At 53.4% G+C, this 13,340-nt stretch overlaps 1 protein-coding gene across 1 annotated transcript in view; it reads left to right on the forward strand.

The window, feature by feature from the left end:
* The window catches only part of LOC113407691 (serine/threonine-protein kinase 10-like), a 42,719-nt gene extending 30,469 nt beyond the window's left edge, over window positions 1-12,250 (forward strand). The window contains exons 13-18 of the mRNA XM_029912646.1: window positions 1,206-1,335; window positions 8,346-8,470; window positions 9,095-9,280; window positions 10,927-11,052; window positions 11,421-11,534; window positions 12,143-12,250. Of these exons, the coding sequence (XP_029768506.1) occupies window positions 1,206-1,335; window positions 8,346-8,470; window positions 9,095-9,280; window positions 10,927-11,052; window positions 11,421-11,534; window positions 12,143-12,250 (789 nt within the window). The remainder of the gene's footprint in view (window positions 1-1,205; window positions 1,336-8,345; window positions 8,471-9,094; window positions 9,281-10,926; window positions 11,053-11,420; window positions 11,535-12,142) is intronic.
* The last annotated feature ends 1,090 nt before the right edge of the window (window positions 12,251-13,340 follow it).

A 13,340-nucleotide genomic window follows, 5' to 3' on the forward strand; every position in this document is an offset into this window, starting at 1 on the left:
CCTCCCCTCCTCCAAGCCAATGGGAACTAGCGATCTTCCCCCTCCCCTAAGCCAATGGGAACTAGGGATCCTCCCCCTCCTCCAAGCCAATGGGACCTCAGGATCCTTGTCCCCTGAGCCAAGGGGATCTAGGGGTAAGCGACAGACCCTCCAGAATCTGATTTGGAGACAGATAGAGACCTCTTTAATATTTTTAATTAAATAAATACTAACAAGCCAATGGGACCTAGAGATCTTTCTCTCCTCCCCTTCACCTTCCCCTTCCCCTCCCCCCTGAGCCAATGGGAACTACGGGTCTTTTTTCTGAAGCGATGACATTCAAGAATCCTGCTGCTTGTATTCTAAGCATCCTTCTTACTTAGCCAGTCACATTTATGCATCCCCTTCCATGTAGCTGGATCTAAGGATCCCTCACTTAGCCAATAGGATCCAAGGATCCCTTTCCCAGACTATAAGAATCCTGGTCACTGAGCCTATGACATCTCAGCTCAGGCGGCAAGTTTTCCCTGTGCCTACCGCTGGGGTTATTTTCATGCTGTGGGTACCTCTGGGTCCCATGATGGTCCTTGTATTGCTGTTTCAGCACGAAGGCAGGATTGATAACGACTGGAGCCCAGAGGGCAGAGATCCCAGCCTCGGTCTGTGCTGGTCCATGCGCTGTTCTAGTTTAGCTGCAAAGCTGGGATTTTCCATAGGGCGGAAGGGGGGGGATTGCAGCTTCTTTGGGCCCATGGAAAAGCCCAAGCCTCAGGGAATGAGCTCCATTGCATAGACCCTGTAACAGCAAACGTGAGCTGGCCTCCTGCCGAATGTTCTAATGTCAGTGTCCACATCCAGATGCCGGCTAGCCAGGAGCGTGTGGAACGCCATCCCTCGTTGGGTTTGCTGCAGGAATTGCTGTGTGAAATTCCTTGCCCTGCTGACGCGGGCGGTCAGAGCAGATGAGCAGAAATGGCCCCACTAGCCCTATGGGTACTGACCCACAGGCATTCGAGATAAGCAGGCTGATAAACGGGGGCAGGGCAGCCTAGATGCACAGCCACTGACCATAACAGGTCCCAGCTGATGGAGCTGGCACATGGCAGCAGCTCTCCACAGCAGCTGAGCTGGGGAATCTGCACTAGCCAGCTGATGAGCTAATGGGCTGCGATAGTTTTGAGAATTTGGCTGCTCTGGGGCCAAACCCATATGTTTCCCTCTGGCAGGAGCAGAGATTTCTGCAGCAGCAGCAGGAGGAGCTCAACCTGGCCTTGCAGAAAGTCGTCCAGGAGCACAAGAAGAAAGTGACCTCGATCGAGTGGGAGTGCGTCAGCAAGATCCACAGCCTCAGGAGAGGTAGAGCTGAGCTCTGGGAGGGATAAGGGCTGAGATGCAGAGATAAGAGAAATGTCTGACTGGAAGGGACCTTAGGAAGTCATCAAGTCCAGGCAGGACTTGTGACTTGGCAGGACTTGTGTCGGGGCAGGACCAAGTAAACCTAGACCAGGGGTCGGCAACCTTCGGCACGCGGCCCATCAGGGTAATCCGCTGGCAGGCCGTGAGACATTTTGTTTACGTTGACCATCCGTGGGCACGGCCGCCCACAGCTCCCAGTGGCTGAAGTTCGCCGTTCCCGGCCAATGGGAGCTGCGGGAAGAGGCAGTCAGCACGTCCCTGCGGCCCGCACCTCTTCCCACGTTATTCCTAAAGTGCAGCACCCAAAATTGTACACAGTACTCCAGCTGAGGCCTCACCAATGGCAAGTAGGGTGGGACAATGACCTCCCATGTCTTACATACGATGCTCCTGTTAATACACCCCAGAATGATAGTAGCCTTTTTCACAGCTACATCACATTGTTGACCTATATTGGGTTTGTGATCCACGACAACCCCCCAAGATCCTTTTCAGCACTAGGATGGCCTAGCCAGTTAGTGCCCATTTTGTAGTTGTGCATTTGATTTTTCCTTCCTCCGTGTATTTTGCCCTTGACTGTATTGAATTTCATTTTGTTGATTTCAGACCAATTCTCCAATTTGTCAAAGGTCATTTTGAATTCTAATCCCGTCCTCCAAAATGCCAGCAACCCCTCCCAGCTTGGTGTCATCTGCAATTTTTATAAGCGTACTCTCCTCTCCATTAGCCAAGTCATTAATGAAGATATTGAATAGCGCCGGACCCAGGACTGACTCCTGCAGGACCCCACTAGATACATAAGAACATAAGAGCGGCCATACTGGGGCAGACCAAAGGTCCATCTAGCCCAGTATCCTGTCTTCCGACAGCAGCCACTGCCAGGTGCCCCAGAGGGAATGAACAGAACAGGCAATAAACAAGTGATCCATCCCCTGTCACCCATTCCCAGCTTCTGGCAAACAGAGGCTAGGGACACCATCCCTGCCCTGCTAATAGCCATTGATTCATAGATTCATAGACTCTAGGACTGGAAGGGACCTCGAGAGGTCATCGAGTCTAGTCCCCTGCCCTCATGGCAGGACCAAATACTGTCTAGACCTATGGATCTATCCTCCATGAACTTATCTAGTTCTTTTTTGAACCCTGTTATAGTTTTGGCCTTCACAACATCCTCTGGCAAAGAGTTCCACAGGTTGACTGTGTGTTGTGTGGAAAAATATTTCCTTCTGTTTGTTTTAAACCTGCTGCCTATTAATTTCATTGGGTGACCCATAGTTCTTGTGTTATGAGAAGGAGTAAATAACACTTCCTTATTTACTTTCTCACATCAGTTATGATTTTATAGGCCTCAGTCATATCCCACCAGTCATCTCTTTTCCAAGCTGAAAAGTCCCAGTATTATTAATCTCTCCTCATACTGAAGCCGTTCCATACCCCTAATAATTGTTGTTGCCCTTTTCTGAAACTTTTCCAATTCCAATATATCTTTTTTGAGATGGGGCAACCACATCTGCACTCAGTATTCCAGATGTGGGCATACCATGGATTTATATAGAGGCAATATAATATTTTCTGTTTTATTATCTATCCCTTTCTTAAAGATTCCCAACATTCGGTTTGCTTTTTTTACTGCCACTGTACATTGAGTGGATGTTTTCAGAGAACTATCCATGACTCCAAGATCTTTCTTGAGTTTAACAGCTAATTTAGACCCCATCATTTTATATGTATAGTTGGGTTTATGTTTTCCAATGTGCATTACTTTGCATTTATCTACATTGAATTTCATCTGCCATTTTGTTGCCCAGTCACCCAGTTTTACGAGATCCTTTTGTAGCTATTCACAGTCTACCGGGGATTCAACTATCTTGAGTAGTTTTGTATCATCTGCAAATTTTGCCACCTCACTGTTTACCCCTTATTCCAGATCATTTATGAGTATGTTGAATAGGACTGGGCCCAATTCAGACCCCTGGGGAACACCACTATTTACCTCTCTCCATTCTGAAAACTGACCATTTATTCCTACCCTTTTTTCCCTATCTTGTAACCAGTTACCAATCCACGAGAGGACCTTCTCTCTTATCCATGACTGCTTACTTTACTTAAGAGCCTTTGGTGAAGGACCTTGTCAAAGGCTTTCTGAAAATCTAAGTACACTATATCCACTGGATGCCCCTTGTCCACATGCTTGTTGACCCCCTCAAAGAATTCTAGTAGATTGGTGAGGCATGATTTCCCTTTACTAAAATCATGTTGACTCTTTCCCAACAAATTATGTTCATCTATGTGTCTGACCATTTTGTTCTTCACTATCGTTTCAACCAGTTTGCCCAGTACTGAAGTCAGGCTTACCGGCCTGTAATTGCTGGGATCACCTCTGCAGCCCTTTTTAAAAATTGGCTTCACATTAGCTATCCTCCAGTCATTTAGTACAGAATCTGATTTAAATGATAGGTTACAGACTACAGTTATTAGTTCTGCAATTTCACATTTGAGTTCCTTCAGAACTCGAGTGAATACCATTTGGTCCTGGTCACTTATTACTGTTTAGTTTATCAGTTTGTTCCAAAACCTCCTCTAATGACACCTCAGTCTGGGACAGTTCCTCAGATTTGTCACCTAAAAAGAATGGCTCAGGTTTGGGAATCACTCTCACATCCTCAGCCATGAAGACCGATGCAAAGAATTCATGTAGTTTCTCTGCAACGGCCTTTTTCTCCTTGAGTGATCCTTTAGCATCTCAATCGTCCAGTAGCCCCACTGGTTGTTTAGCAGGCCTCCAGCTTCTGATGTACTTTTAAAATGTTTGCTATTATTTTTTGAGTCTTTGGCTAGCTGTTCTTCAAATTCTTTTTTGGTCTTCATAATTGTATTTTTACACTTCATTTCCTAGAGTTTATGCTCCTTTCTATTTTCCTCACTAGGATTTAACTTTCACTTTTTAAAGGATGTCTTTTTGCCTCTCACTGCTTCTTTTACTTTGTTGTTTAGCCATTGTGGCATTTTTTTGGTTCTCTTACTATGTTTTTTAATTTGGGGTATTCATTTAAGTTGAGCCTCTATTATGGTATCTTTAAAAAGTTTCCATGCAGCTTGCAGGGATTTCACTTTTGGTGCTGTACCTTTTAATTTCTATTTCACTAACTTCCTCATTTTTGTGTAGTTCCCCTTTCTGAAATTAAATGCTACAGTGTGGGGCTGCTGTGGTGTTTTCCCCGCCACAGGGATGTTAAATTTAATTATATAATGGTCACTATTACCAAGCGGTTCAGCTATATTTATCTCTTGGACTAGATCCTGTGACCACTTAGGACTAAATCAAGAATTGCCTCTCCTCTTGTGGATTCCAGGATTAGCCAATCCAAGAAGCAGTTATTTAGGTGTCAAGAAACTTTATCTCTGCATCCCGTCCTGAGGTGACATGTACCCAGTCAGTACGGGGATAGTTGAAATCCCCCATTATTATTGAATTTTTTATTTTTATAGCCTCTCTAATCTCCCTGAGCATTTCACAGTCACTGTCACCATCCTGGTTGGTAATATATCCCTACTGCTATATTCTGCTTATTCAAGCCTGGAATTACTATCCACAGAGATTCTATGGTAAAGTTTGGTTCATTTAAGATTTTTTACTTCATTTGATTCTACACTTTCTGTCACATATAGTGCCCCTTCCCCACCAGCATGACCTGTTCTGTCCTTCTGATATATTTTGTACCCTGGTATTACTGTGTCCCATTGAGTATCCTCATTCCACCAAGTTTCTGTGGTGCCTATTACATCAATATCCTCATTTAATACGAGGCACTCTAGTTCACCCATCTTATTATTTAGACTTCTAGCACTGGTATATAGGTACTTTAAAAACTTGTCACTTTTTAGCTGTCTGCCATTACATGATCTAATTGAATGGGACTTTTTTCATTTGACTGTTTCTCATCAGATCCTACCTGTATTTCATCATCTTCCATCCTCTCCTCCTTACTAGGACATAGAGAATCTCCATTAATAGATCCTCCCCTAAGGGGTGTCTCTGTCCGAACCACGTGCTCCTCTGCACCTGTCGGCTTTCCCCCAGCCTTAGTTTAAAAACTGCTCTACGACCTTTTTAGTGTTAAGTGCCAGCAATCTGGTTCCATTTTGGTTTAGGTGGAGCCCATCCTTCCTGTATAGGCTCCCCCTTTCCCAAAAGTTTCCCCAGTTCCTAATAAATCTAAACCCCTCCTCCCTACACCATCGTCTTGTCCACGCATTGAGACCCCGCAGTTCTGCCTAACTGGCTCTGCGCATGGAACAGGGAGCATCTCGGAGAATGCAGCCATGGAGGTCCTGGACGTCAATCTCTTACCTAGCAGCCTAAATTGGGCCTCCAGAACCTCTCTCCTACCTTTCCCTATGTCATTGGTACCTACATGTACCACGACCACCGGCTCCTCCCCAGCTACACATACGTCTGTCTAGATGTCTCGAGAGATCCGCAACCTTTGCACCAGGCAGGCAAGTCACCATGCGAGTCTCCCGGTCATCGCAAACCCAGCTATCTATGTTTCTAATGATCGAATTGCCCATTACTGACACCTGCCTTTTCCTAATAACTGGAGTTCCCTCCCCTGGAGAGGTATCCTCAGTGCGAGAGGATATCACGACATTATCTGGGAGGAGGGTCCCAACTATGGGATTGTTTCCCTCTGCTCCAGTTGGATGTTCTCCTTCCCTGAGACTTTCATCCTCCTCAACAGCACAGAGGTTGTCAGACCAGGAGTGGGACCATTCTACTGTGTCCCGGAAAGTCTCATCTGTGTACCTCTCTGACTCCCTTAGCTCCTCCAGTTCAGCCACTCTGGTCTCCAAAGCCTATACATGGTCTGTGAGGGCCAGGAGCTCCTTGCACCGAATGCACACATACGCCGTCTGCCCATAGGGCAGGTAATCTTACATGCTGCATTGGGTGCAATAAACTGGGTAGCCCCCACTCTGTTGCTGGACGTCTGCCTGCATTCTCTTTATATGCCTGCAGCTCGTTCCTTTGTTGATGTTTTGTTTTTATCAGGGGGTGTTTTTGCTTTTAAGTTTAAAGAATGTTAAGTGTATCTAGCCCCTCCACACAATCCCCCTCTAAAGCAAACACACCACAAACACAAACATACACACTACAGACAACAAACTTACCCCAAGGGTCACGTAATCGCTCCTCCTTCACCTGGAGAACTCGCAAAACTCCCCTGTGAGCCGCTCCTGGTCACTAGCTCCTCTGGTCACTTAGGAGCGGGTTTTTTAAAGCCCTGGTCTTCCTGAGTAGCCCCGCCCCCTGGTTAAGGGTCGATAGGTGCTAAAGGGCTTAGGGATCAAAGCCTCGTTAAGAAGCTCTCAGCCTTGCCTAGCAGACCGCTAGGCTCAGCCCACCCCAAACAAACAGACCACGTGGTATATTTCAATCAAGCAGCAAGCACACCATGCCCTCCATAGAACCCTGTTATCCTCCAGGTGCTGACAGATTATTTAATAATTTGTTCCAGTATCTGTCCAGGTTTCAAATTTAGGCTGAGTGGTCTATAATTCCTTGGGGCCTTTTTGTTCCCCTTTCCGGTGTTTGCCTCTCTCCAGTCTTCTGGGACCTCACCCCGTCCTCCCTGCGTTCTTGAAGAGAGTTACTACTAGGGGTTCCGAGGTTGCTTCAGCTAGTTCCTTAAGAACCCCAGGATAAATTTCATCAGACCCCGTCCACTTGAGTACATCTAACTTATCGAACTATTCTTTAACCTGTTCTTTCCCTATTTTGGCTTGAATTCCTTCCCCCTGGTTGTTAGTAATTCATATTATTGAGTAGCTGGTCACCCTTCACCTTTTTACTGAAGCCTGAAACAAAACTGGCATTACACACCTCAGCTTCCTTGCTCTCCTCACTGAATAGCTCTCCTTCCCCACTAAGAGGAGGACTTGCACTTTTCTTCATCTTTCCCTTGCTCCTAGTACAGGGGTGAGCAAAGTTGATGATTTAGGTGGGGATTGGTCCTGCTTTGAGCAGGGGGTTGGACTAGATGACCTCCTGAGGTCCCTCCAACCCTGGTATTCTATGATTCTATGATCCAGCCCATCAGGGCTTTCAATCTAGCCCGCGGGATTGCCAGCCCCATGGCGCAGTGGGGCTAAGGCAGGCTTCCTGCCTGCCCTGGCCCTGTGCCGCTCCCGGAAGCGGCCGGCACCACGTCCCTGCGGCCCCTGGGGAGCAGGGGGACAGAGGGCTCCGTGTGCTGCCCTCGCCTGCAGGCACCGCGCCCCTCCCCCCCCCGCCCCCCCGCAGCTACCATTGGCCAGGAACAGGGAACCGCGGCCAATGGGAGCTTCGGGAGTGGTACCCACAGGCGAGGGCAGCGCACGGTGGAGCCGCCTGCCCCACCCCACCCCCAGGAGCCACTGCCAGACACGCTGGCCACTTCCAGGAGCAGCACGGGGCCAGGGTAGGCAGGGAGCCTGCCTTAGCCCCGCTGCCACCCCGGAGCTGCTCGAGGTAAGCAGCGCTGGGCAGAGCCTGCACCTCGAACCGCTCCTGCACACCGCACCCCAACCCCCTGCCCTGAGCCCCCTCCTGCACACCGCACTCCCTCCCACAGCCCGTACTCCCTCCCGTACCCAACCTCCTGCCCCAGCCCTACATTCATGGCCCTGCATACAATTTCCCCACCCAAATGTAGCGTATTTAAAGACCCTCGTCTTCACGCTGGTGTAGAGGGAGAAGGCGCATCAGGGCTGTACGGCTCTGGGGAGTCAGCTACATGTAGGAATTGTATGGCTATTCACTGCCCAGGGCAAAACCCACCAGACATGCCGGCCACTGAGGGAGGGCCGGGGGACTGCTGAGGGCTCAGTAGGGGATGGGGGCTAGGTGGGACTCTGACGAAAGAAGGGATGAGACCAGGGACCTGAGGGCACTTCTCTGCCCTCCCCAGCCCGGGAGGCCGTGGTGTGGAGCGTGGAGCAAGGCCACCTGCAGGAGAAGTATCATCTCTTCAAGCAGCAGGTGAAGGAGCAGTACTCGCTCCAGCGGCAGCAGCTCAGCAAGCGGCACGAGAAGGTGAGTGCGGGGCTGGCTGCTGTGTGGTCGGCAGCACAAACGCGGCCCCCTCCACGGGAACGTGAGGCCGGGCGAGGCCTTGGGGCATCCATCAGCACTGCAGCTGAACCGTGCTGGGGCCATGGAACCAACGGAGGCTGGACCAGTGGGATTCTGGGGTGGCCGGTATCAACAAGGAAGGACTAGAGCCACCTGGGCCAGTGGGGCACAGGAGCCCTGGGCAGGCAGCATGCTCAGCCCCAGAGCAGCGCTCTCCCTCCCCACACAGCCTCCTCCCTCGGCTGCCCTGCCCCTGCCCTCCCCCTCCTCCAGGGCTCCGGTCCTAACCCAGGCTGGGCTCCTGTCTGGGGCTCTGGGCTAGGGATGAAAAAGGGTCCTGTGGTGGGGCAGGAGGGAGCCCAGCAGCCAAGCTCTCCTCTCAGCTCAGCTCCAGCCCGCGGCTCCCCGTCCAGGCCTGGCAGAGGGGGAGCCAGCTTGGGAGGGGAGAATTCTGCTACACCCTGCTTGGGGCCATGCAAAGGCAGCGAGCAGGAGGAAGGGGTAACGGTGGGTCACGTTCTAAGCACCTGGGCCTGTCCCATCCCGGTGGCCGGCCCCTGATGCCTGCGCACGCCTCTCCGCTAGGAAACCGAGCGGATGAGCCGCTTCCACCTCCTCCTGCTGGACGAGCTGAGGAACCAGCAGGCACAGCAGCACGCTCAGCTGCTGAAAACCCAGCGTGGGGACGCCAAGCTCCGCCTAGCCATGTTCAAGGAGAGTCTGAAGATCCAGGAGGTGACGGGCGCTGAGCAGAAGGAGAGGACCAAGCAGGTACTGACCCCCAGCAGTCCCCACGCCCGCCAAGCGCCTTCTCCAGAGGGGGCGGCAGGGCCCCAGCATGGCCAAAGGCTGCTGCCAGCGCAGAGCCCGCGTCACCAGGGCACTGGGGAGACGCCTGGGAGCCAGGGAGAGGATGACGCCTTCTCGGCTGTGGCCCCAGGGACAGAGCCACTGCACAGCTCCCGGCCCAGAGCTGAGTGACCCCCGTGGCTGGAGTGTGTCCCCTCTGCTAGGAGGGAAGGACAAGAGAGTCCATGGGATGGAGTCACCAGCAGCTGGCCTGCTGCTGAACCCCACAGCACATGGGGGACCGGGGCTGTGCAGGCTCCTGGAGCTCCACTTCCCTCCCGGCTCTGCGCTGAATGGCCTCGCTGAGGCTGCCAGCCGGGCCGTGGGCATCCTGCAGGGGATGCAGCATCTGGCCAGCAGCAGCCGTGTCCCAGCTGTGTGTACGCGGGGGAATGGGCCCGCTATTGGGGGGAACTTTCCTGGCTTACACATGACCCCAGTGAAGGGGGCTAGTGAAAGGATCTGAGTCCTCGCTCCCACTCCCTTTACTCAGAGCCCTGCCTGACCTCGAGGGCTCCCCTTCCATCTCCTGGGTGGCAGAGTTCTCGTAACCCCAACAAGGCTGGGCCCAGGGTTCCTGGGGGGCTCAACATCCAACCTTGTCGTGGTCACTTAAGACAGGGGCTAGGGTGTCCCCACTCCGGGAGCTCTCTCTGCACTGGGCACCTCCCTGACCCACTGATCATTACATACAGTTCAAAGCAAATACGATTTATTTAACAGCAACCAATTAAAAAATAAAGAAAAATGGGAAAGGTGAAAGGAAAACCCGTCACCCCGCTCTGCGGCCCGGGGACGTCACAACCAGTGTCTCTGGGATGTCAGGGAAGTTCAGTCTGTTCCCCACACATCCCAGGCCCCTGCCCAGGCCCTGGCTGTGCTGCAGGGATGGTGCGGGTCGGCCACTTGCTCTGGTGGTGGCCACACGCTCTCAGGCGCTAGGTGCAGGGCCCTTCTTCCCAGAGTCACCCCCGCCCTGTCAGGGTTACAATCCCCCTCCAAGTCTGGCCAGCAGGGCCTCTGGGCTGGGGGCATCTCCCTGCGCTGGGCCTGCTGCCCAGGGTTCCCCTCATTCTGCCCAGCTGCTCACCGCACCTGGCTCCGGACGGCTCCAGCCCCAGCCCCGCTGCTGCTCTGCCTCCAGCCCCCAGGGCTGCTTTTTCTGGCCCCTTTGGGTGCTGCAGCTCTGCTCCCAGCACAGGTCTGCTCTCTGGGCTGCTTCTCTGGTTCTCTGGCTGGCATCGCTCTGCTCCCCAGCTCAGCTCGGGCCCCTGCTCTCTCCTTAGCTGGGGCCCACTCTGCCACCTCACACGTAGGACGCCCCTCCCGGCCTTCTGACTCCCTCATTAGCCTGCCCGCCCTGCCAATCAGGCTGACCTCTCCCCATTGCTCCCGGGGACCGAGGGCTGTGCTGAGCAGCGCGAGGAGTACAGAAGCTGCCAGGAAGGGCCCCAGGACTCAGGCAGGCAGAACTCGGAGTGGTTCCCCAAGCCCTGGGGCCCTGGCTGGGACTGTGACCCCTTTGCCGCGGCTGAGTGTAACGCAGGGTGCCGACCTGCTCCCCGCAGTTCCTGCAGCAGGAGGAGGGGCGCCAGCGGGCAGAGGTGCAGCTACAGCAGCAGCAGCACAAGGAGCAGCTGCAGGACCTGCAGCAGCATCTGGCTGAGAACCTGAGTGAGCTGGAGCAGTTGCAGGTGAGTTCGAGCAGCGTCCGGGCAGCTCGCCATCCTGCTCCCGTCCCCCTTCACTGGTCGCAGGGGGTGCATGTGTGTGTGGGGCTCTGCCCCCCTTCCCCCCAGCCCAGACGGCTGGTGTGGGGCAGAGCCCTGCCATGCAGCCGCCTCTGAAGCAGGATCATCCAAATGGCCCTTGCAGGTGTTGGCATCACTTGCCTGTCAGCGTTTGCAGGCCTGGCGGCTGTGCCAAGGGCCCCGGGGCCTGGCCTGGATTTGATCTGCGTCCCGATCCCAGACCCTGGCAGGGCCATTCCTGGTCACGGCCAGTCTCCGCTCATTGCCCGAGTTGGTGGCGTGTAATTGCTCTCGCCTTGCGTGTCTCCCAGACCGAGAAGCTCCGCCTGCTGGTCGAACAGGAGAAGAAGCAGCTGAAGGGGCTGGACGACGAACACACCCTGGAGCTGAGCGAGTGGAAACAGCGGCTCACTACACGCAAAGAAGTGAGCCTCCCGAGCGCCTCCAGCCTGAGCCGGGGCGATCGCCTCACCGGGGGTGGCAGCAAAGGGGGATGGGTTCTGTGCCACAGACCCTGTGGATCCTCACCCAAGGTCCTTCCCCTGCTGTGCCGCAGCGTCTCCAGCTGCACTGTGGGGGGACAGACCCTGACCTGCCGGGCAGGGGCTGGTGCTTGGGAGCTTCTTCGATGCTGCAGAGATGGGGGGACCACGAAAGTACCTCAGCAGAGCTCTCGAGCCTGCTCCCTACCTTCACACACAACACGTTCCCACTAGCTTCGGCACAATCCAATCCTTGAATGAAACCTGCTTAGAGCCGTGTTCTCCTCTCCCGGCTTCAGGCACCCAGCGCTAGGCCCAGCCCGGCCTTAGCCGGTGGCTGTGGAGACTCCCTCGTTTATCTGCCAACTGCTGCTTTGAACCCAGAATCTCCCTGCTGGGGCAGGGAAAGGGCCTTCGCTGTCAGACTGGCCCAACAGGCTTCACTGCTCAGCAGCCGCAGGGGTCCCAGTGGTGCAGCTCCCTGGCCTGCCCAGGGGCTCCAAACTGCGCGGCCTATAACCCGAAACGCTTTGTTCCCATGTCTGCTCTAGATGCTTGAGGAGGAGCTGGCTCACTTGAACCCGCTGCAGCAGAAGGAGCTACGCCGTGGCAGCGAACCAGGCAGCAGGATATCCCGGTTCTTCCACTTCCCTTCCTGACAGCCCGCGTGGGATCCCAGTGGGGACGGCCAGCATGGGTCCTAAGCTCCTTCTCCCCATGACCTGCAGAACAGCTCGGCCTGAGAGCCGGAGCAGAGACGGTGCCTGCGAGCAGCCAGGAGAAAATCCCTCCTGCACCTGTATTCAGGGGGTTTGATCAAGGTGCCATTCAACCAGAAAGACCACATGTGACAGCACCAAGGAGCCCTGCAGCAGAAGCAGTTCTGGGTGGGCTGCTCTCTGCGGTGAGACACTGCCAGGGCGATCCACAGGCCTAGAGCTCTGCAGTCAGTAGGTCAAGACAAGCAGAGACACATGGCATGTAGTGGTGGGCAGAGGAGAAGACGAGTGCATCTCAGACAGTTGGACATGGAGCATGTAGGGATCTGGGACAACCCGTTAATACGATCTGCTGGAGGGGAAGATTTAGCACTAGCCTAAGCCCTCACCCAGCTGAGTGCATTCCGCTCCCGAAGCTGCGAGACTGAACTCCTCACGCCCTCCGTGCTGGGGGTGGGGCTGTTGTAGCTTACGGCAGGGGCAGGCCATTATTTGTTCTCAACGTCCAAATGTCTTGGTCAAGAATTAGTCAAGGTCCAGATTCCAGAAAAAATAATTTAAAAAGCCCAACGATAATGATAAGTAAATAAGATTTCTGGGTCTGTTCCAAAGCGTCTGGCGGTCCGGATTTGGCCCACGGTCCGCCTGTTGACTACCCCTGCCTTACTGAAACCCATGATGACAAAGCCAGGCCTTGGAGCAGCCCAGCAAGAGGAGCACTACACCCGCCATTTTTAATTCAAGGTGCTGAGTGTCTGTGCAGTCCATTGACCACAAGTGGGTTTATTAGTGCGCTGAAATCTGGCCAGTGGCACTTAGGCACATGAGTGTACAGGCAGAATTGTAGGGACCACCCCTGAGGAGCTAACTTAATGAGCTAGTGTGCTGAACCAAACCACCATCAACACTGAGCTGAACAAAAACACCATCAACACTTTTTTTATTGGGAATAAAACCAACCCCCAACTCCAAACCTTGCCTGTCCCTAATTTAAGGAGAAACCTGTGTTTGCACCGGTCTGAGGGGAGAG

Source organism: Terrapene carolina, unplaced genomic scaffold (genome assembly GCF_002925995.2).
Source record: "Terrapene carolina triunguis isolate 2854851 unplaced genomic scaffold, T_m_triunguis-2.0 Scaffold51, whole genome shotgun sequence".
Lineage (NCBI taxonomy): Eukaryota > Metazoa > Chordata > Testudines > Emydidae > Terrapene > Terrapene triunguis.